This window comes from Lygodium microphyllum, chromosome 7 (genome assembly GCF_053477565.2).
Source record: "Lygodium microphyllum isolate KBCC chromosome 7, Lygodium_microphyllum_v1.1.10, whole genome shotgun sequence".
Lineage (NCBI taxonomy): Eukaryota > Viridiplantae > Streptophyta > Polypodiopsida > Schizaeales > Lygodiaceae > Lygodium > Lygodium microphyllum.
This window is the reverse complement of record NC_141141.1, coordinates 137,366,043-137,390,834: the sequence shown is the minus strand read 5'-3', so window position 1 is coordinate 137,390,834 and position 24,792 is coordinate 137,366,043. Positions and strand designations below refer to the sequence as shown.

At 42.0% G+C, this 24,792-nt stretch overlaps 1 protein-coding gene across 1 annotated transcript in view; it reads left to right on the top strand.

Annotated features, from left to right (window-relative positions):
* Nucleotides 1-24,792, top strand: part of LOC148034011 (uncharacterized) — a 62,232-nt gene that overhangs the window by 13,714 nt on the left and 23,726 nt on the right. Inside the window, exon 2 of the mRNA XM_087682027.1 lies at nt 14,182-14,868. Within this exon, the coding sequence (XP_087538153.1) occupies nt 14,182-14,868 (687 nt within the window). The remainder of the gene's footprint in view (nt 1-14,181; nt 14,869-24,792) is intronic.

Genomic DNA, 24,792 nt, shown 5'->3' with positions numbered 1-24,792 from the left:
GTGTCATATGAAAGCTTTTTCCGTGTATATCGCAAAAACGGTATCAGAATCTTCATGTGACTTTCCTATGCAAAGAAATGTGCATTTCAAGCTTTTAGCCCACACATGCACATTATACAAGCATTTCATGATCATGCCATCTTGTTGATTGTAATTGTCTGTTCTGGTGGATCTATCCCACACTTCAAGGCATCAATCCTTTCTGTGTGCAAGTCTAACCCTGATATGTGTGAGTTCTGGTCACAGGCGCCCAATCAGGCCATATAGGTGGAAGTGTGAACTATCTTTTCTCTAACCCACCGCGTGGGTCCACCATAACCTGTGACCACTCATCAGTGTCCAGCTCCAATACACTTTTCTTTATATCTAATTAGTGCAAAGGAAATAAATTTAATAAATCATTATATAGACAAATTAATGAAAAAGGATATAAATTCTGTTTCTATAGAGTTGTGACATCCCTTCAACGGCCGAAGTGGGGGATTGATTAAGGATGTGGACTGTAGTAGCCACAGCCTCTGCCCACAGAACCTGAGGGGTCTATCGGTGCTCCATCATGGTGCGCGCCATCTCGATCACACTGCGGTTTTTCCGTTCAAGAATGCCATTTTCTTGAGGAGTGTTGGTATTGGCAAACTCTTGGTGAATACCTTTATCTGCACAAAACCGAGCAAACTCATTAGAAACAAATTCACTGCCCTTGTCGGATCGCAAGGTCTTCAACTTCCGGCCCGATCGGTTCTCCTCAAAGAGAAGCCAATCCTTGAAGTGCGAGAAAGCTTCTGACTTTAGTGCCAAAAAATGGGCCCATGTCATCCTGCTGTAGTCATCTACGATCAGCATGAAGTATGAGCTCCCGTGCAAGGACTCATTCCTCATAGGGCCACATAGATCGGTAGATACAAGCTCCATCGGTGAAGTAGACCGCTGCGAAGCTGTGTGGGGAATGACATTCCTATGCTGCTTCCCCCGAATGCAGGAGACACATGGTTGTTGGCTCACAACTATATCCAGCAACCCTCGAACAAGCTATCCACGTGACGCCCTCCGAAGATAATCATAGTTGAGGTGACCAAACCAAGCATGCCATAACTCTGACTGTGACTGAGAGGTAAGAAGAAGAGTAGAGAGGGCGGTGGAAGAATTCAATTTATAAATGCCGTTCTCCTCATATCCGGATGATAGAACCTTCCTCGATCCACGATCAAGGACTCGTACCGTAATACTGTCAAACTCCACCAAAAGGCCAAGGGAGCAAATCTTATGAACTGACAGGAGATGGTACCCTAAGCCTGGTACATGTAAAACCTCTGAGGTATGGGTACCACCTCGTCCATTTGGAATAAGCTGCATCTTACCCCGACTTGCAATAGATACTGAAGAGCTATCTCCAATGAGAATCTGTCCATGTGAGGGTCGCAACTGGGCAACACCATCTGATGAAGGAGTCATGTGCCGGGAGGCACCACTATCAACGATCCACTCTCGAGCCTGGGGAGCCGTCATCGCAGCATCAGAAGCATTCGATGAAGCGTCCTCAATGACAGCTAGATGAAGAAATGCAGCTGATGAGGGTGCAGCCACCGCTCTGGAATCCTTTGTGTCCTTCTTATCTTTGTCAGGGCAATCCTTCTTCCAATGGCCAGTCTTTCCACAAATATGGCATGTGGATTCTTTGTCCTTGTCCTTCTCCTTGTCCTTCTTGGACTTGTTATCCCCCTTCTTATTCTTTTGGTCCTTCCCCTTCTTCTGAGGGGCTTGACCTGTCAGCACCTCCGACTTGGAAGCATTTTGTCCCTTTAACTGTTCCTCTTGGTCCAAAACCATAGGAACCAACTCTTCCCACCGAAGAGTAGACTCTCACCCCGAAGCAATAAGGGCAGAGTAAAATGTACCGAATCGTGGCAGCAACTGGGGCAAAAGTGTGATCGCCATGTCTTCGGAGGAAATTGGCTTCCCCGCATTCTGAACCTGCATCTGAAGCTGCCTTAGCTTGTTAATGTGCTCCCGCAGCGAAGAAGACTTGTTTACGGACAAGGTCCGCATCTGTACCTCCAAAGAAACCCGCTTCATAAGGGTCATCCGATTGCACATCTGATCAAGCTCCAGCCATATCTCCCGAGCCACCGTCAAGTGCTCGATGTGAGTGATCACGGCTGTAGTACATGATAGAAAAAGAAAGGAACGAATCTTGGCATTCAGTTTGTCCCAATGAGACTGAGCCTTGGCCAAATCCGCACGAGCATCGGAAGAGAGTTTGGACTCATCTCTTACCGAGGGCCGGTCGATCTTCTCCTGTACAAGCTCCGCCAAATTATAGGACTCAAGGATGGCCAACATCATGACGCGCCATATGTGGTAGTTGTCGCCGTCGAGCTTCTGATCTGCAGGAAGAGCCGGTAAGACAGGCACCTTCCGGTCCATAATCGACTGGAACTCCAAGTCAATCTCTGTAGACATCTTCACCTCTAATGCCTTCACAAACGCAAAAGCAGCCCCCTCTGACTGGGAAAACTCAGCCTGCTAAGGCTCTTCCGCGTCCTGAAACTTCTTCACCCGCCGGAGGCGATGACAAAGCAAAACCTGCACTTGTAGGCTGAAAACTCAAACTTCCTCCGCGTCAAACAGCAGTAAACAGCAGCAAATCCACCACCTGGACTCCTTTCCTGCGCGCCCACACTTGCTTCAGCCTTGTTCCAAGGCGCAGCCCTCCTGTCTGCCCTCAAACACTGAAAACACAAATTTGTGTCGCCATAGAAACTCCTCTTCAGGTTGATTCTGTGCTCAGTCAGCCCTCTAACACTGCTCTGATACCATGTCAGAGTGCAGCGGTGCGGAAGCGTAGGACTGAGAGAGAGAGAATGCAGAGAGAGAAGAGAGAGAAAGAGACAGTGGAAGATGAAGATCTGTTGTATAAAGTGTGCTGAATACAAAGATATGCAGATATATACATGGGCGCAGTGCGCTGGACTGCGTGTCTCCACCTCGATGATGCAACCTGCTGTTCACCTCGAAGTCCGCTGCAGTCTGCACTGTCTCCTGTCTGAAAGCTGCGAACAGAGACGGAATCTGCGCGTGTCACCGGTCTGTAATCTGCGAGCAGAGAAGTGTTGGAGACTGCTGGAAAATCGGCTATTTATAGCCAGAAATCTGGGCGAAAATGAGGCACCAGAAAACTGCCTGTCGGCTGCATTAAATGCAGCCGACTGCCTGCACAGGTCGGACTGCCACGTGGCAGTCCGACTGCACATTGCTGTACCTGTCCGACTGCACCTGCCTGGTTGTGATCTCTAACATGGGTAGCCGCTGGAGGAAGAGTTGATGGCTACAAGACAAGGGATAGGTTGAATGATGGGCAATCTGTCTATTTATAGATGCAGAAGAATTCTCTCAAATTAGGGTTTTGCTTACGGGACAAACTCTCTAGAATTGCGCGCTGTTTAATGACACCCCTTCCCTTATGGAAGGTCCTTTGAGCTAGTTATCTATTGCTCCACCCATTCCCACTTGTGCACCATATATTCCCTTCTACTTTCTATTCCTTTTTGGAGGGGACGATATAAGTGATGTGGCAGTGGATTCCTTGGCCCCTAGTGCTTTAGAGGGGGATTCCAAGGATTGTGAAGAGCTTCTTCATCAATGGTCTACATTGACGGACTTCATTGCCATTGGCACTCTTCCTATCACCCTCGGATCTGAGAGGGGATATTAGTAGTTATGTTTGTTATGCATTGTCATCTCTTGCCTATGAGCCTAAGACCGAGTCAGACGGGGACATTAGGAGCTTAGGCATGTTTGTCATGTGTTTTGATGGAGGAGGCAGCTCATTCTAGAGCACGAATTTCTTTTTCAGTTAGTTTGGGTTTGTTCAAACTGGTTGGTTATTTTCCAGCTCAATGCATTTTTTTTCCAATAGTTTATGGCTGCATTCATACTAGAGGATGAGGGCAATTAGCATTTTTAAATTGGCGATTTCATTTCCTGCAATATTTATTGCAGGTTGGCCAGCATTTATGACCTTCTTTTCTTATAATTTGCCAATTCTATGGGTAGTGCCCAATGTCTTAGTTAGTTGGTTTGTTGTGTGAATGCAAATACATTAATAAGTTGTCACCACTTTTAGAGTTAGTTCTAGAGTTAAATTAACTCTTGTTGAGTTAGGGATAGGTCAGTCACTTAAGACCTACTGTACTTTCATTTTATCATTCTAGCACTTAACATCTTTTGAGTGTGGAGCTGCTGCTCACTCTTGTTCACTATCCTGTGTTCGCACACTCTCTTCCTCTGTTTCCAATATTTGGTATCAAAGTTGGACATGTGGGTTCCTTCTTTCCACCCCTTAGCGAGTGCCACCCACATGAAGTCCACTCAATTGACAAAGGAAGAGAAGCTACTATTTTGGAGGGAGGACTTGCTACTTTGGAAGTGAAGTTGCTATTTTGGAGGAGGTGCTGCTGTTATTTTCAGCCTGCATGCAGTCTTGCATGCAACCCTACACACGTAGTCTCTCTTAGCCCTACTCATAATATTCTCAGCTGCTGTGATGATTATGAATGTCTTGATTGCATGCTTTGCATGACCACAATTGACTGCATTCATTGTGTATCGCTCTCAAAAATAAGTAATGACATGCAGACCAACATTCACAGCAAACACTGCATTTATGTGGCTTAGTTGAGTAGTCATGTGCCATGAAAGAGAAAAGATCCATCACAAGATGGTCTACAATCACATTTATGACAATAGCATCCTCCATAGCATTCATGATAGTGTTGATTAGAGTAGGGTCTACCACAGAACTGAAGGAAACTCTTGTAGCAAGCTCATGTAGCACATCAAGTTTTTGAGGTTCGCTCTCATACACTTCCCGTTGCAAACTTAATCCCCATAATATCCACAAGGGCCTACACATCTATGCATAGGCAAATATGAAATCAACTAAGATGCTCCAGTTTAAAGGTCAATCTAAAAGATTTACTCTCTTATCAACCAATTGGATAGGCTAGAATGAATCCCTAAACATTGGGGGGACTTGATGCCTAAAATACCCAGTAATGTCAAGTATAGCCCAGATTGGATAGGCTAGAATGAATCCCTAAACATTGGGGGCCTTGATGCCTAAAATACCCAGTAATGTCAAGTATAGCCCGGACTCACACATGAGCTGATTAGATTGCTAACATAGGCATCATAGAAATCGCCTCAGACATGCTCACCATATTTTGAGCCGTGCCTATCATTTTTTGCAGATTTGGACAAAAACACAAAAATCCTAAAATTTAAAATTTGGGGGTTTTCAAAAATGTTTACAATTTCTCATCCATCTTGCTCGTCTTATCCCAAATTTTAAAGAAATTTTCAAATTTTCACACTCTGTGCCAAGAAATTTGGGGGTTTTCGATTGACTTTCCCAATTTCTAAAAATTCTAGAAATTTCTTTGAGAGAATTTGGGTTTTTTCCCGATTCAAGCTCCCTGTGTGAATCTCCACTGAAATTGCTAACATTGTGCAATTTCTTCGACATTGGTGCGAGAAATGTGGGTTTTTTTTAAAATTTTGGATCTGATATGCATTTGGAGGTGAAGTCCAATCACTGGTTGTTGTTTGTATGCATCCCGAGGTGACATTACATTGAATTCTAAGATTGTAAGTTTTAAAACTTATTTTATTTCTCGAAATTTTGTCGAGAAAATTTGGGCCCTTCGTGATTCGTGCACACGGCTTGCATCCCAAGGCACCATGGAGTTGCTAGTTATTGTTGACACACATCCCGAGGCGACATTTCATCATATTTTTAGGTTGTAAGTATAAATCTTTGAAATTTCTTTTCATCGAGATTTGGGGCTTTTGCATGGCATGCATCCCAAGGCAGTGGACAGGTGCTAGAATAGCATTATTTTATTGTTTATGTGACATTGAATAGAGAAATTGAAGTAAATCTGGAAATTGTAGGGAAAAATTGGGGGTTTTCAGTGTTAAGTTGCTCCAATTAATATTGGGAACATGTACTGAGGCATATGCAGTTGTGTAGCACTGAATTGCTGTAAATTGCAGTTTGGGTGCTGTTTACACAATTTGGGCACGTTCTTTAGGAAGAGAGACAGCTTTGACAGTTTCGCTCTTGCTAGTATCCCATTTCGGGATTTTCGTACTCAGTTGAGTACATTTTACACTTGAGTTTTGGAAGTGTTTGGCTGCTCAGTTGTGCGCATAAATTGCAGCAATGTCAAATCATGAAACCCGAGATTGGAGCAACATCTTGAGAGTCCTCACATTGGAGGACCGAGGGGGATTCCCAAGATCATGAGGAGTTTCTGCATTGGCGGTCTACATCGATAGACTTCATCGGCCTTGGCACTCATCTAGTCACCCTCGGATCCACATCTTCTTTGGCCTTCAGCCACATCCAAGATTTGAGAGGGGGCTTTAGTAGTCATGTTTGTCATGCATTGTCATCTTTGCATGTGAGCCTCACTAGAGTGGGACATTAGGAGATTTGACATGTTTGTCATGTGCTTTGATAGAGGAAGTAGCTCATTCTAGAGTCTGCATTTCTTCTTTCAATTGAGTTTTGTGTGCATTTCTTGCATTTCTAGTTAGTTTCTAGCCTTGCTAGTGTCTACGTGCCTCTAGATTGCCCAGGACACCATGTCATCATTTTTCGGATTTTTTTGCGTAGTTGGCGGATCACACTTATTGCAGTCCCGGGCTATTTTCAGCAGTTCACGGCTAGATTTAGAGGCCATTTTACTGGTTGGTCAGTTTTGGGGGTCATCTTCATCTTCGTCACCGTCATCATTGGTGCTACTATCATCATTTCAGCCTGATCTGGTGTCCTCATTGATGCCTTGGGCTGCGCGCAGGGATTGATCAGTCCTTTCCTTTGTATTCAGCATTCTTTTTAGACAGTGCAGATTTCTTTCTTCATCTCTTGCTGTCTCTCTCCCCTCCTCTCTGTGTTCATGGTTCTCTTTTGTTGGGCGCTCTCACAAAACCCTCTTGAAAGAGGCAATGATATCATGTTGATTTCGTATTAGAGCATTCTTTGCTTTGTGGCATTTCTAGCAAAACATAAACGTTGCCACCATCATTACCCATTTTGCAGGAAGAAATGTTGGTGGTGCATCGACCCTATGATACAACCTTTGAAATATTTCCCATGATAGGTGTCACTTTTTACATCATTATTAGCAGTTCTATATTGTGAAACTCAAACAAAACTAGGCCAAAAAAACTCTAAATCCTTGTTGCAAATTGAACCAAATACAATACAAAGATAAAAACACAACCTCACCCTCGTAGTTTCATTACCAAGAAAATGATAAAATTGAAAGAACTATACCTTTCAAGAACCTTATACACTAATGCTTGATGCCTATGCTTAGTTTTACTCTATTTTAATGTGCACAAATATATATGCATGTGCCCAAAAAAAGACATCATTTATTGGTGTTTAAAGAATTTGTGAGATATGAAGTGTAAACTCAAAATTGAAAGGGAATGCATTGCAGTCGTGATCTACTCTTTTGATGCAAGGTATTCAAGCAAATATTTGCATCGAATTGGTTGACAAGTACTTTTGAGGTGGATATCATGATAACTTGGAATAAGTTGGACGCTAAGGAAAATAAGAATTCAGAGTAATATAATAAGAAGTTTTTGGATGCATTGCTGTCTATTGCTTCTTATTGTCTCGTATCCCTTCATGAGCAAGTGGAAAAATGTGTTTGTGGATTGCCCAAAGGAATCAGAGATTTTTGCATTAAATCCACTATGTCTAGCATGTCTCAGCTCATAGAATTGTTATTACAGCCGATGCTTTGCTGCGTGGAAAGGATTTGAGCTTCCTAGAGAGTGGGGAGAAGTTGAATAAAAAGTTGTTTAAGGTTGAGAAAAGGGGAAGATTTGAAAATCAGCTTGAAAAGAGGCCAAAAGAGCAAAGAAAGGGCTTGAAAACATTGGCACAAAGTAGGGAATTGATGACTGCAAATAAGTGTTTTATTTATGAAGATGAGGGTCACATTGCAAGGGACTGTCCCAATAGGAAGCAAGCGAGAAAATCAGAAAATTACGGAGATTCTAAAGGAAAGAAGCCCAAAACATTAGTAGGATTGGTGCCCGATCTTGTTAGTGATCAGCCCAATGATGATGCTATTTAGTTATGCAAAGCATGGGGCAAAATTAGGGATCAACATATATTGATTTTCTTTGATAATGGTGCACGAGCCAACTTCATCTTTGTTGACATGGCAACCTATCTAGGCATTAGAGAGGATGCGATAGGACCCACGGGGGAAGTTGGAATAGTATATAAAGGCCATATAGAGCCTGTCACACTACTCATTGGAAAGCTTCGATTGCATATACAGGGATATGAGGATAGCAAAGAGGTCTTCATTGTGTCATTGGGGGTTGTGATGTATTGCTTGGTATGCCATAGTGGCATCATATGCATGTAATGATTGATTCTCGTGCAAAAGAGATCATTATTCAGCATAAGGGAAGGGGCGCTCACACTTGATATAAAGTTGAAAGGTGAATCTATCCTTGTTGTATCAGCAGCTGTCATTTTTAACGTAATGAAAAATTATCTTTTAGCGTGCTTGGTTTTTAGTAAGGATAAAGATGATGGTAAGAATGTTGGAAACATGTCTAAGTTAGAGAAGGATTGCATGTTGTTTCTGAAAATATATCCTGATTGCTTCTCTTATTCACTTCTCAGAATCGGTGTAGCCAACAAGAGGAGATTATAAGTTAGGTGAATGAGCTATGTTAGAAAAAGGGCTGATTCAGCCCAACTCATCTCCTTTTTGATCTCCAGTGCTTTTGGTGTAGAAAAAGGATGGTTCATGGCATACGTGCATTGCGTGATTTGAACAAGATCACGATAAATAATTGCTTTCTGATTCCTCGGATTGATGATGTTATGTATAGATAGCAGGGGGCAGCCATATTCAGCTATATAGATTTGAAAAGTAGGTATCATTAGATACTCATTAGACTGGAAGATGTGCTTAAGATAGCGTTCAAGTCATCTTTTGGGTTGTATGAGTTTCTTGTTATGCCTTTTGGACTTAAGAATGCTCCTGCTACTTTTAATTGGATGACGGATTACATCTTTAGGTCACATAGAGGATTTATGGATACTTTTTTTGATGACATGATTGTCTATTCATAGAATGAGGCAAAGCATAGAAGACATTTGGACATTGTGTTCAATAAACTTCATAAGCATAGACTAGTTATCAATGATAAGAAAAGTGAATTTTTTTTGCATGAAAACCACTTTTTGGGGTATATTGTATCAGCTGATGGTATTCGCATGGACCTTGCAAAGGTTGAGGCAATATGATCATAACCACCTTTGAGAAATGTGCATGAGATCTATAGCTTCTTGGGTTTATGCTCTTACTACAGGAAGTATATACGCGAGTTTGTTGAAATTACATCTCCATTGCATGCTTTGTAGAAGAAGGATGTGTCATTTAGATGGATAGCAATGGAAATTTCAGCATTTGAAAAGTTGAAGGAAAAGATGATTTCAGATCCTGTGCTTGTGTTACCCGATCTAAGAAAGTCATTTGTAGTTTAATGGGATGCACATGGTAATAGCATTGGGGCTGTTCTCATGTAGGATGGCCGAGTTGCGGCTTATGAGAGCCGAATTCTCCACTGTGCAGAAAAGAATTCGCAGGTCTATGAGAAAGAGCTCTTGGTTGTAATTCATGCATTGCCTACATGAAAACACTATTTGTTGGGGGCTGATTTTACAGTGCAGATACACCATTAGACTTTGAGGTACTTTCTGATGCAGACAAAGTTATCAGAGAAGTATATGAGATGGGCAAATTTTCTCTCTATGTTTCATTTTTAGATTGTACTTATTGATGGTAAAAAGAATGTTGTGTCTGATGCACTGTTACGTAAGCCACAAATTTTAGTTGTCAGCATGGTTAATCACACTGAGTTGGATGCTATGAAAGAGCAATATATTGCTGATTCGGACTTTGCTAATGCTTATAATCAACTTTGCAATGGCTAGATTATACATGTTGGTGGTAAAAATAATATTATGGCTAATGTACTATCATGTAAGCCATAATTTTAGTTGTTAGCATGGTTTATCACACTGAGTTGGATGCCGTGAAGAAGCAACAAGCTATTGATTTGGACTTTGCTAATGTTTATGGTTAACTTTGCAATCGCTAGAGGCATGAGCACTTTGTGCTAAGAGATGGATTTCTGATGATGCATGGATGACTGTGTGTCACAAAGCAGTTAAGGCCGAGAGTTATCACTCAAAGTCATTCTTCTCCGTATGCAGGGCATAGGTATTGATGCCATGATCAAAGCAGCAGAGCATTTGTTTTATTGGCTAGCTTTGAGGCATGATGTAGGACAGTTTGTCAGGACATGTATCGTACGTCAGAAGGTAAAGTATGATAGGCAGAAGATGCTGGGTTTGTCGGAGCCCTTGCCTATTCCAGATAGGCCTTGGTAGAGCATTGCAATGGATGTTATTTTTGAGCTTCCTAAGACACCTATAGGGAATGATGGGATATGGACTATCATTTGCAAGTTTAGAAAACAAGCCTATTTCATTCTAGTGAAGAAGAAAATAAAGGCTGATCATATGACACGATTGTTTTTGTAGCACATCTTTAAGTATCATGGTATACCAAAGTTGATCATGAGTGATTGAGACCCTCGGATGATTAGTTTAATTTGGAAGGGGTTGTTTGAGAATATATGTACTATGCTAAAATTCTCATCATCCTTCCATCTACAGACAGATGGTTAGCCTGAGAAAGCAAATTTCATAGTGTTAGATCTTTTGAGGTTCTATGTTTTAGACCACAAGACACAGTGGGAGTAGTATGTGCCCTTGGTTGAGTTTTCCTACAATAATATAATGTATAGTTCCATTGGCAAAGCTCCATTTGAGGTGGTTGAGGGTGGCAAGAATGTACCATCTATCTTGCAAACTAAGGATAAGATCTTTGAGGGTGACCGTTATGTGGAAAACTTGGATGCAGCTTATGTAAAGAGAAAGTATGCACTTTAGAGATTGCAGGAAAAGTAAAAAGAGAGTAGTTGATTGTCATAGATGTGCTTTGCAGTTTGCAGAGGGCGATTATGTATTGCTGCGTTTTGAAAAGGCAAGACTGAAAATATTGAAGGAAGAGAAAGACTGTATTTGAAGTTGAGTATGAGATACTATGGGCCCTTCCAAGTATTGGAGAAGATTAGTGATGTGACATATCGGTTGAAACTACCTCTACATTAGTGGTTACACAATGCCTTTCATGTCAGTTTGTTGAGGCCTTTTCATGGTGATGTACCAAAGGATATGTTTGCTAAAATTTAGCTTGAGGTTGAGGAGCTGGATGAGATTTTGATATTCGAGCAGATTTTGACACACAAGGAAAGAAAGGTCAAAGGTAAAGTTCCAGGAGATGCTTAGTGAAATTTCAGAATTATTCACTGATGGATGCCAAATGGATGGAAGAGGATGACTTGGTAGACCATCCTCAGTTGTTGCAGCTTTACCTAGATGCCTTTCAATTAGAGCCTCAACTTTAGACAGGCTCCGTCAAATTCAGTAGAGCAGGGGTCTAGAGTATTGCCTGATGCTCAAGGGGGAGGTAGCACTTCCACTCCTCAAGTTATGGACAACTCTTGTATGTAGTGGATCTCGGATACATTTAGCATGCATCCAAGGTACTGTGGTGATAGTATGTTTGCTATGAGGTCACTACTTATTGTACTAGTCATTGTGAGATGTATGGAGATGAGTATGAGTTTCACACGGACACTAGAACTATACTTTTGTATTAGCTTATGATTGGCTTGGTATGAATTTTGAAATGAAAATTTTGATCAGTTTCAGCTCAGTTTTTGATTAGTTTGAGAACTGTTTATGGTCACTTTTGGAATCAATTTTGCATCAGTTTTTGCATTGTTTGTTGCTCAATTTTCGCAATGAGTTTGCAATCACTTTGGGATCACATTTGTAGTAGTTTGTGATTTGGCACAATGTAATGCAATCAAGAATGATTGCAAAGATTTCAAGGGGGAGGTTTGTCACGAGGACGTGAAATTTTGAGATGCTTTAATCTTGTTGATAACATTTGATTAAGTTATTAATCAAATGTTCAAGGTTGTTTAAGCACATGTGATGCACATGGCAGTTATTTTATGGTAACAGGCCAAGGACCCCGGGGATGTAGTGGGTGTCAAAGGCAAAAGTTGTGATAAGTTATGTTGATTGGGTTTTGTTGGTTAATTGGAATTAGATTTGACCCTAGGACAATTGTTTGACCAATAAGTATCAGTGGTGACACTAGTGTCACCACTGACACTAGTAGGGACTAGCATTATTAATCAATTAATGCCAATCCAAGGGTCAACAAAGGTTGGGGACCACTTCAGGTTGCAAATGGCCTAGCCAATTTAATTATGGATAGGTGCATGTAATTTTGGGGGGCAGGGTCAGAAGGGTTGGATTTAATTTTCAGAATTATTTAATTTTGAAAATAAATTAAACGGCTATATAATGTTGAAAAATGGATTTAGAAGGCTGCCACTCGGCAAAAATGCCCATGCACGACTAAAAAATGTATTTGGAGGCTGGAAAGAGGCATTTAGACATTCAACTTGAAAGAAGGAGGAGATGTTGTTGGTCTGATTTACAACTGTTGGAGGACCTTCTAAGGCAGCCAGGGACAGGAGAACACCAATCAGCAGCAGCAGGCGGTAGCAATTTTGAGGCTTCTTGGAGTTGGAACCAGCAGCTGATGATTGGTGACAGTAAATTCTGGCACCCTTGGCAGTAGGCGACAGCTCTTGGGCAGTAATTGACAGGCTACAGCCAATTTGAAGGCCTTTCTTGTGAAGAATCCCCAAATTTCTCTCTCTTCTGGCATTCTCTCACCTTCTCCAACTGGTGCTCCATCAATCTGAGCATTTCTCAGCCTTTTGAATCAGATTTCAGTTAAATTTGATGGACAGCAGAGAGATCTCTGTTGTAACCCTAAATTTCTGCAGAAATCAGGGTTGGACAGCCACTTGGGGATTTATGCCAATTGGTGAAGGCATTGTACACTGAATTCAACACGTGAAATTTGTGTAATTGTCAGGGAATTCAGATGCCAGCCCATTCATTGTAATTTGGGGCAGCATTTGGTGAGGTGGAGGTTCCATTTGTGCAAGTCCTAGGTGGTGTTTTAGACTGCATGATATATCTCCTACTAAAGTAAGACCCCTTTTTTTTCAGTTTCTTTCTAACAACCTTTTGGTTGATACTTCTCTTGCAAGACACATGTGAAACACGTTCCCTCCCTTTGAAGTCCAACTTGGGTAAATTTGCAAGAAGAATGGGATATGCTGATGAAGATGTAGACATAAGAGGGCTTATAGAGTAACAAAGATGGTGTGGAGGAAATATTGGGTTCTGAACAACCATGGCTTTACTGGTCCCAGTCATCTAAAAGGCCGCTTATCAATACAAAGATCTTAGTTTGAGGCCATGAGAACAAGCTTTGAAGCTGTAGAGGCGAGTAAGGAGACCCTTGTGAGTGTGACTGACATAATGGAAACATGCTCTTATAAACTATAATTAATGTGAGATGCTTCTTTCTCAATCACATACATCATATCAAGACATTCAGTCAAAAACATGCAAAATGTCTGTGAGATGCTTCTTTCTCAATCACATACATCATATCAAGACATTCTCAATCGCATACATCATATCAAGACATTCAGCCAAAAACAAGCAAAAAGTCTCTGTAAACCAATTGGGAACTTGAATTCTGTATTGCAGAAATACTAAGAAAACAATACCAATGCTAACACGAAAACTATTGTATAGTGTGCAACCTTTAGGTGAATCTTCCTTAATCCACATATGGTACAAATTAATTGTAATGTTTGCTGTGTCATAATCTGTCTAAGGTTTTTGTGGTTAAGAATGTATGTGGTGTCTTATATCTGTCAAGCCAGCTGGAGTGTTTTGTAGTTACTATCTAGTGAGCCATATTACAATCATTAAGGAGCATGATCTTCTCAGGTTTGCTTCATGTGGAAATGCAAATATTTTTCATGCCTATTGATTGGTTTTCCTGCCACAAGGAGCTCCTATTTGCAGTCTTATGTATTAGTAACTGTTTTTTTTTTTAGGATGCAATAGACAGAGCCAATGGTGCGAAGATAGATTCTGAGAGTAAAGGTAAATACGAGATGGATGGATTGATTGCAGAGGAGGAGGCATTGAAGTTGAAAAAAAAGAAATTAATACTCGAGCTTAGAGTAATTGATGAGGCAAAAGCTGAACTAAATATTGCTATCCAAAGTGCAACTCGAGAAGAGTTACAAGAAAAACAACTACTTGCAGAGGAGCAGCAACTGCTGTCAAAGGAACTTAGTGATTTGCTGGAAGCAGTGAAATTAAAACAGGCACAGATAGCAGAGCGTGACAAAAGAATTGAAGCCCTTGAAGATAAGATTAGTAGAACTGTTGCAACCTTTGAGAAAGAATCTATGGACTTGAAATCAGATTTTGATAATTTATCTTGTATGCTTGAGAGTTTAGAAAAGGAATCAGAGGATCTTGCTGCAAAGAAGCAAGACATTGAGCATGAAGCTACACGTGTTCAAGAGGAAGAACTGAAGCTTGAATTTTTTGCAAGAACTGCAAAAAAAGAAGCACAAAGTTTAAGAGAGGCACTGCAGATAAGAAAGTCTCTTTCATTATCTGCTCTGAACTCAAAGAAGAAGATGTCAGACCTAGCACTTGAGGAAAAACAGCATGCTGAGACTGCTCAGAGCTTGAGGAGTCAGGCATCATCAATAAGGGCTTCACTCCAGGTAAATTTTGTTTAATGACTCAATTTTATTTGTTATAGGTGCATTTTCATTTTTTGTTTCTAAGGTACTATTTATTTCAATGTGACCTTGAATGCATGATGGATACGTTCCTTAAATAGGTGCCTGGAACACTTCAACCAGTTCTGGGCTGTCTGATCAGTCCAACCAATCGGACTGGTTCAACTGGGCAGTTGGCCATTGTGTGACAATCCACTGTTTGCAGGCTCACTCACCATGCCATTGACTCATCCCTGGTCCAGGCCATGTGCTGACCACTTTGATATGGTGGTGCCCAGGTCCATTAGAGGGGTTAGTCCCCATTCTGTTTGGAGTATTTAGTTGGTCGAAGCAAATCCTCCTCTATCTGCTGCTGAAGAGCAATTGGGTGGTAAGGGGCAAACTAACTTACCTTCAAGATTAAAACCGGATTGGAAAAATGCCCTGAAGAAAAATAGGTATTGTTAGCATTGGGAAAAGTCTGGCCATTTTGATGATGAGTATTGCTCAAAGGCCAAGGGCAGTCCACCCAAAACTTGACCCTCTTTCCCCTGCAGGAACTTGAGCATGTCAATGTAGGCCATCTCGTGGGCTATGCGTTGATGCCCTTTGATCCATGATCTAGGCTCCCTAGGCATTAAAAGTGTCATTAAATGCAGTTGTTGGCCCTAGTGTCCTAGCACTAAGTGACACTAGGGTTAAGGTTTTTTTTAGGGTTTCCTATGATGGTTAAGCTGTTACGGTTTCATATTTTATTATTTAAAGACACTTCATGCCTCATTTTGCACAAGTGTGGCATTATTCAGTGTGATCGCCAAGAGCGTTGTACTCTCTCTCTCTCTCTCTCTCTCTCTCATTTATTCATTACTTCTCATTCGTGATCGATTATTGTTGTGCATCGATTAATTCTTTCATTCTCATTCATTTTCCATTAAATTAATCACACAATTACTCCACGCCTGGGCCAACAGTGGTATCAAAGCCGCTTTCCTTCTTCGCCCTTGCCATTGCTCGATGTCATTTGCCACCAGCCATTGTTATTGAGCCTCTTGCTTGGCGGCTTGGCCCTCAAGCCATTGCCATTGTGTCAGCTCAAATTTGCCTTCTTGGCGATTGCACCGTGTGCTGCCATTTTTACATGTTCTCTGACTAGTCCGTCATTTTGCAGAGACTCCTGCCCATCGTGTGTTGTGCAGACCTGCTGCCCTGCTTTGTCACCGCCTGCTGGTCGCCAATCAGCCGATTGAAGTGCTGGCCTGCTTGCCCTATCAGCCATCTCATATGTAGTATCCCACTGTTGGCGACATGCAGCCAGAATCAATGTGCCAACCTGCCACCCTCTCAGCCGACAGGTCAGTGACTCACCACACTAGACAGCATGCTGCCTGTCCCCCCAACAACAGACCCGACATGTTGCCGCCATATGTCTTGATCAGTCCCTGTCATTTACTTCCATGCCATGTCAACAATCAAATCTTGGGCCTGCCACTTTTCTCCCGACACATCAAAGAATACATTAATCATTTCTCTTATCTCAAAAAGGCCTCTGTTCACACACCAGCCCCTCTTAAGCACAATTTAGGGCCAAATTTGGGGGTCTTTACAAACTCACCCAATTTGGCCCAACTTTCAACAAAATTCAGGCATTCTCCATCAATTTCATCAGATTCTTTATCAAATAGAAAGAAATTTGGCATCAGTCATTGAATTTGGGGCTTTTCAACAAATTGACTGAATTTCACCCCAATTTGGGGCTTTTCAAGAAATGCCTTTGGCATTTTTCATTGACATTGAGGCAGAATTCATCACCACGCACGACATTCGACATCTTTCGGGTAAAATTTTTACAAAAAGTATCAAAATTCTCTTCAATTTCCCATAAAATTTGGGGCTTTCCAACATTCAAGCCCAATTTCACCCCAACTTCTTCGGAAAAATTGGGGCTTTTCTGAAATTCATTAAATGTAATCAATATTGAGGCTCAATTCACCTTCTAGCATGGAGTTCGACAATATTTGGGTAAAAATTTTACCCAATTTCTTCAATTTCTCATCATTTTTTTGGTAAATTTTGGGGCTTTTGCCCAATTCCACCATTGAGGCACCCAAAATTTGGGGCTTTTGCCTCAATTCATATTATTTGGCTGCTGGCCCTGTTCTTTCCCGACATTGAAGACAAATTTGATCATCTTGGCATATTATTGAGCGAGTATATTCAGCTGCTGTCCACATTTGCAGCATTTCCAGCCATTAATCTCTGATTTCAGCATATTTCTGATCACTGCCTTAATGGAGTAATATTTATTTCTGAAATTAATTATTTTCAGCATATTTTTCTCTCTCCTCATCAAGAAAAATAGCAAGAGAAATTATTATTCTTTATATTATTCGACTTCATTAATGCGGACAACATATCTTCTATCAGTGATTTATTATTGTTTGGGCATCTATTTTCTCTCTCTTCACTTTGCAAATATTATTTTATTGCTGATCATCACTCATGGCCAGCAATAATAATGATTTGTTGGGCATTCTTGGCGCCGACGACAAGCTCGACGGCACCAACTACCTTATGTGGGCTTACATGATGCGACATGTTCTTGTTGCGAAGAATCTATGGCATATAGCCAACGACATTGAGCAAAGGCCGGTCTTTCCAACACTGGCACCACCTCCCGCTTCCACATCTCAAGGTGGTTCTCATGATGCTAAATCATCTTCTTCTTCAACAACGCCTCCCACCCAAGATTAGATTCGATGGGATGGCCATGATGCCCAAGCGCATGTGCTAATTTCTTTATTTGTGAAGAGAGCCATCATTCCACACGTCCGATCATGCAAGACATCCAAGGAAGCATGGGATAAGCTTACATCATTATATCAAGTGCGCAATGAAGCGCGTGTTGCTTACCTATGTAAGCAATTGGAAGATGCTCACATGGAAGGAGGTAATATGGATGTCTATCTCACCGGCATAAAAGATCTTATTGAGCAATTATTAAATATTGATAAAGAAGTTGCTGATATCCAGCTTGTTTCCATCACTCGTAATGGTCTACCGGAGTCATATCAAGGTTTTGCTACTGCCTTGTAGTTGATAACTATGGGCAACCAAGTTACCTACAACTTCGACCAGCTTGTGTCTCTTTTGTTATAGGAGGAGCAAAGTTGTCTTAACCGCAATCCTACGATGGCAACGGAACATGCTTTTTCCACCCATCAAGTGGAAAAACCAAACCCAAGCTAAAAAACAAGGTTTTTGGTCAAAAAACAACAAAATTTCATGCTAGTTATCCTTCTTCCTCCACCCCTTCTACATCGAAGACACCCTTCCATGCTGGTCATCCTCTTCCAATCCCTCCAAGGGTCTAGTCAACAAGGCTAAGACGCGTAATTATTGTAGGAAGACAGGGCACGGCATCATTGAATGTCATAAGCACATTGCATCAGAGAAGAAGAAGGAGTTTGATCTTGCTCTTACACATGAGATCGTGAACTATTCTCATTTTAAGGATTATACCTTTTCCATTTAGTGTCAATATAATCCTTCTATTCATGATGCTTGTTTTTCTATTACCTGATGCGGCTTCTACTTGGTATTTCGACAATGGTGCATCTAAGTACATCACCTCTTGCCAAACATTATTTTCATCTCTCTAATGTACCCAAGGGGGGTATAGTTATGTGTGCTAACAATGCCTCTATGCAGTTAAAGGCATTGGACATGTGCAGGTCGTCTCCGTCTTGGGCACTCCTTTGACATTGTATGATGTTCTCTATGTGCTGGGCATCAAGAAGAATCTTATCTCCATTTCAGCCATTGCTCCTTCCGGGTTTCGCCTCATTTTTTATGGCCCCTATGTGGTGTATGATGATTAGATTTCTTCTTCCATTGTCTTGACAACCCTCACTCAAGGTCTCTATCATCTTGATGCTTATGATCAGAAACTTGCTGAAAATTCTATTGATAGTGCCTTACTAACAAAGGAATCTTTTCATGATACACATTTATGGCATTAGCGGCTTGGTCACATAAACTATCGAGCATTGATGAAGCTCCAATTAGAGGATCTGGTCAAAGATCCTGGTCAAAGATCTTCCGAAAATTCACTTGCCATCAAATCGCATTTGCGAAGGTTGTTTACTTGGTAAGATGCATCGATTCTCATTTTCTAAGGATTCTTATGTTCATTCTCTATCTATTTTGCATCTCCTTCATAGTGATGTTTGTGGTCCTATGCGGACTAAATCCATTGGTGTATTTTTATATTTTGTCACCTTCATAGATAACAAATCCTGATCTACTTGGTATATGGGCTGAAATCTAAGTTTGAAGTCTTCTCTTGCTTCAAGACTTTTATTGCTATGGTGGAAAACCAAAGCGGCTTGCCCATTCGGACCCTTCGCACCGATAGGGGGGTGAATATCTTTCCAAACAGTTTTCAAAATATCTTGCATCTCGAGGAATTCACCATCAATGCACTTTTCCTTACTCCCCACAATAAAATGGAGTAGCGGAGGGGAAGAATAGGGCACTCATGGAGATGGCAAGATGCATGCTGAAGAGTAAGAATTTACCTAATTCCTTTTGGTTCGATGCTATTCTATATGCCGCTTATGTTTTGAACAGGTGTCCGATAAAAGCTTTACGCACCATCACTCCTTATGAGGTATGGACTGGCTCCAAGCCTTCTCTCTCTCATATGAGGACTTTCGGATCATTGGCATATGCTCATGTGCCTTCTCAAAAAAGGCATAAGCTGGATGATAAGGCTATTCGCTGCATATTTATTGGATATAGTCTTGAAAGTAAAGGGTATTGTCTTTATCGACCCTCTACAAGCAAGATTATTGTCAACAAAGATGTTATCTTTGCTGAAAATGCTTCTCACCCCTTGTGGGATTGTCAAAAATAGGCTACTATTGATGCTTCAGACATCTTTGACAGCTCACTACTACTTTTTAATCATGCTCCCATGGCTGATCTTTCTTCTCAGCCTTCATTTCTACCATCTACAGATACATTACAACAGTCTATTCAGCCTGATTTACAGCCACAACAGCATCATGATACCTTGTCTGAAGAGCAGCCTCCTATTTTGGATCAATTGGGGGATATTGTGAAGAAAATTGCCAGGTTTTGTACTGAGGAAAAGTATACGACCACAACAGAAACACAAAGAGAGAGACATAGACACAGAAAGCAAAACTCAAACCCTAAATGCAAAACTCAAATTCAAACACAGAAGCTCAAACACAAACAGAAGAAGGGAGAGAAGAACACAACTCTGAAGTGAATGAATACTGTAAATGAATGTAAGAGTGTACAGATACTCAAGGGCAGAGCAAAGTGTCGAAGAGTGAGGTCCACCATTGGAGATGGATCCCAAGTTTGTGACTGCCACCAATTAGAGTGTGGAGTGAGGAATTTGCAAAACACTGATGTCAGGAGGCTGGTGAGACTAAGATGACAGCTGCAGAAGAGAGAGATGATGAGAGGCGGCTCTAGAAGGGTGCAAACACAAGCTTAAGGATGTGGAGACCGACGCTTGGCTAATGTGGTCGAATGCAGGCTCCAGGAGATGGTGGAGATGCTAGCGATGGTAGGTGGATGCCAAACACAACTTAGAAGATGGCGCCAGATAGTGAGCGACAGGTTGGAGGAAGGTGCCAAGGCACTGCAAGGGCTGATGGAGGGGTGGCAGCAATCGTGAAGGCTGGACTGAAATCTGCACACAAGGGTGAGAAACTTGCAAAAAAGGATGAGGCTGAATGGGAGCAGCCTGTTTGTTTATAGATGTTGAAGGGTGCCCCAAAGAATTAGGGTTTTTGGGGGACCACCGAAACTCTCTCGGGCCGCTTTCCTTTTTAGGGTTTTTCATTAATTAAGTGTGTTTTAGGGTTGTTTAAGAATGCAAATCAGTTGAAAAGCGTGTTTTAGCTCACGCAAAACTCAAAACTCAAATACAGAAACTCTAACACAAACAGAAGAAGGGAGAGAAGAACACAACTTTGAAGTGAATGAATATTGTAAATGAATGTAAGAGTGTACAGATACTCAAGGGCATAGCAAAGTGTCGGAGAGTGACGACCACTGGAGACGGCGGATCCCAAGTCTGTGACCACCAATCAGAGTGTGGGGTGAGGAATTTGCAAAAAGGGACAAGGCTGAATGGGGACAGTCTGTCTATTTATAGATGTTGAAGGGTGTCCCAAAGAATTGGGGTTTTTGGGGGACCATTGAAACTCTCTTGGACCGCTCCCCTTTTTAGGGTTTTTCATTAATTAAGTGTGTTTTGGGATTGTTTAAGAATGCTAATCAGCTGAAAAGTGCATTTTAGCTTAACACCCATGTGACGAAAAGTGCTAGGGTTTGTACTGAGGAAACACAGAGTGTACGACCATGACAGAAACACAAAGAGACAAACACAGACACAGAAAGAAAAAAGCTAACTAAAAGTACAATGCAATGAATGTGTGTGTGTGAGTAAATGCAATAGAAGACATAAGAATGGAAAAGCTAAGAACAATGAATTCTATGGGCCTGCTCTAAGAGTACAAAAAATGGATGCTAGACTGACCAAAGGTATCCTAAGGGACCTAGAGACATGCTAGTCTAAGAGTGTGGCCACCATCACGTACGCCCAGTAGCAGATCTCTGCCAATGAAATGCCTGACGAGGTGGAGAGGGAGGTGAGATAGATGCATGAAGTACAATGGCATCGGAACCTGCAAACCAATTGGCCAATCCCTCAAGGGTAGTGAAAGAGATTGTCTTCTGAGGCTGTTCGCATGCCACATGTCCAGTAGCAAAAACTAGTGTTGAGGGAGCAGATGAAGCGGAAGCAGGAGATGTAGCTTCACTGGATTGTGCAGTCGTAGCGGTTTGCTGAGGCTTTTTAGCTGGGAGACCTTGGGCCTTGGAACGACACTCCTCATCCACATGGCTGGATCTCTAGCGGTGTGTGCAAAACCTATTTTTCTTAGGGAGTTGCTACCAAATAGGTCTTGAATCTTTGGTTCCGTCTGAGGAAGAGATGTCACCCTTGGATTGACTTGCCTTTGCATCTTGTGAGTTCTTGCCATTGTTGGTTTTCCCTTATGAAGAATAGGCAACCAACCCCCGCTGCTCTGAATAAGGTTGTGATGAGGATTTCTTGTGGACTTAATTGTGTAACCTCATGTAACGCAAGAACTGACACTCAAACTCGTAGAAGGTCTGCAGTCTAGGTTGTGAGATGATGTGCTGGATGAAATTGGATCTTCCATCTCCGCTCCTAACACTTTCTCATTCTCTATCCCATTCTCTACCTCTTTGCACCTTGGTACTTCGTTAGGAAGAATGTCACCCTTTAACGCGGTGCCTCTCTCCTTCCGCAAATGGGCACACCCATAGCACCTGGGACGACTATGATGGGCATCCCTCTCACTATCCCCAGATTCACATCTCACATGAGCACTCAAACGCAGGGTTTTCCATCCTTAGCTTATGGTGCATCTTCACACTCTCCTTGGATTACACCTATGCAGGGATTTCCATCTTTTGCTCCACGTGTTTCCATCCCACCTCCTTGGGTTACTCATGCGGCTACCATGCCCATGCCTAGTTAGCCCAGTGTATGATACGGATGTGGAGTGTAAGCAAAGGTTTTGGAAAGATGATGAGAGGTGATCAAGGTGTGATGTAGAAGAGGGTGGGACGGGAGGGAATTGGGAGGTGTGTTTTACATGCTCAAATGAAATAGAAGCTGTAGATGTACTTGAATTATGTCTGCTTGAAAAGCCCCCTCATTGAAGTTCACATATGCAAAGCCATTTGGATCCTGTACCTTAAAAGAAGAAACATGCGAGGGTTTTGATTTATGCAACTCAAAAGAATTGTACGAACTTAACATTGGACTTGGCTAAGATGATGAAGATGGATCGCCAGATGTTCTGAATGTCATATATCCTCCATGATCAGAGAGGTGGCTAGCCTCACCAACCGGTCCGAATGTGGTAGTAAAACTGGTAGGAGGGGTGTAAACATCACTGTACTTGTTGCGATAGTACTCCTCAAAGTCCTTCTTTGTCATGTGGGTGAAATCTGGAATAGGAGTAGAAAAAGAAGGCGATGGTGAAGGTGGAGTGTCGTTCTCCTCACTGAGTCCATAATGCCATCTCAAGGCCTCCGGTGATGAAGAAGCCTGATAGGACATCATAGGAACTAGAGAAGAAGGTGTCTATGACATTGTGATTCAATTACGAGTCGTATTGTGTGCCTCACGCAAAACCAAGCTCTCCACAATATCCGCAGGATACTCTTTATCAAAGCGCCGGCTCTGATACCGTGTGAAGAAAACTGCTAGGGTTTGTATCGAGGAAACACAAAGTGTACGACCAGGACAGAAACACAAAGAGACAGACATAGACATAGAAAGCAAACTGAAACCCTAAATGCAAAACTGAAAACTAAAACACAAAAACTCAAACACAAACAGAAGAAGGGAGAGAAGAACCCAATTCTGAAGTGAATGAATACTGTAAATGAATGTAAGAGTGTACAGATACTCAGGGGTAGAGCAAAATGTTGGAGAGTGACGTTCATCGAAGACGGATCCCAAGTCTACAACCACCAGTTGGAGTGTGGAGTGTGGAGTGTACAGATACTCAGGGATTGAGGAGACTAAGGTGACAATTGGCAGAAGAGGGAGATGATGCTGGGCAGCTCCAAAAGGGTGCAAACACAAGCTTAAGGATGTTGTCTGATGGAGAGGGAAGCAGCCATACTGTTGCTAGGCAAAGGGAGGCCAAACGCAAGCAGCTGGAGGGTGTGGAGACTGATGCTTGGCTGATGTGGGTCGAATGTAGGTGCTAGGAGATGGTGGAGATGCTAGCGATGGTAGGTGGATGCCAAACGTAACTTGGAAGATGGCGCTAGATGGGTGACAGCCTGGAGGAAGGTGCCAAGGCACATGGAGAGGTGGTAGCAATTGCGAAGGCTGGACAGCCACGTGGAGATAGACTGATGGCTGAGATCTGCACACAAGGGTGAGAAACCTGCAAAAAGGGATGAGGTTGAATGGGGCAGCCTGTCTATTTATAGATGTTGAAGGGTGCCCCAAAGAATTAGGGTTTTGGGGGACCACTGAAACTCTCTGGGATCGCTCCCCTTTTTAGGGTTTTTCATTAATTAAGTGTGTTTTGGGGCTACGTAAGAATGCTAATCAATTGAAAAGTGTGTTTTAGCTCAATAGACACAAGGGCTGAAATTCAGTAGCCTAAAAGAGTCCCTCGCTAGCTGTCAGATACTCTTCAGGATAGCAAACAACCTCTTCCTTTGGCTGCCCGCACACGAGTCTCTACTCGCAAGGATCAAGGTAATCTTCTTGCATGTGCATTGGTGGCTACACCATGCAATGAAGAACCTCTATGTTATAAAGATGTCGTCTCAAATGATCGTTGGGTGGAAGCAATGAATGCAGAGATTGATTCCATCCATCATAATGACAGTTGGGAGCTATGTGATGTGCCTCACAGCAGACGTGCCATTGGTACCAAATGGGTTTACAAAATTAAAAGAAAGTTAGATGGTTCTAATGATAGGTACAAAGCCCATGTTGTTGCCAAAGGCTATGCCCAACAACAAGGAATCAACTTTGAGGAGACTTTTGCCCCTACCTCTTGCATTACTACCATTAGGAGTATTATTGCCCTTGCTATCCACTTTCATTGGGAGATGCATCAGCTAGACATCAAGACAACATTTCTCCATGGATATCTCATTGAAGAGGTATATGTTTCTTAGCCTCCAGGATTTGCAAGGCTTTGAGTACAAAGTCTGTTGTCTCAAGAAGGCTTTGTATGGTTTAAAGCAAACTCCACGGGCTTGGTATGCCCGCATACATTATCATCTATTGCATCTTGGATTTTAGAATAGCCCTACCAA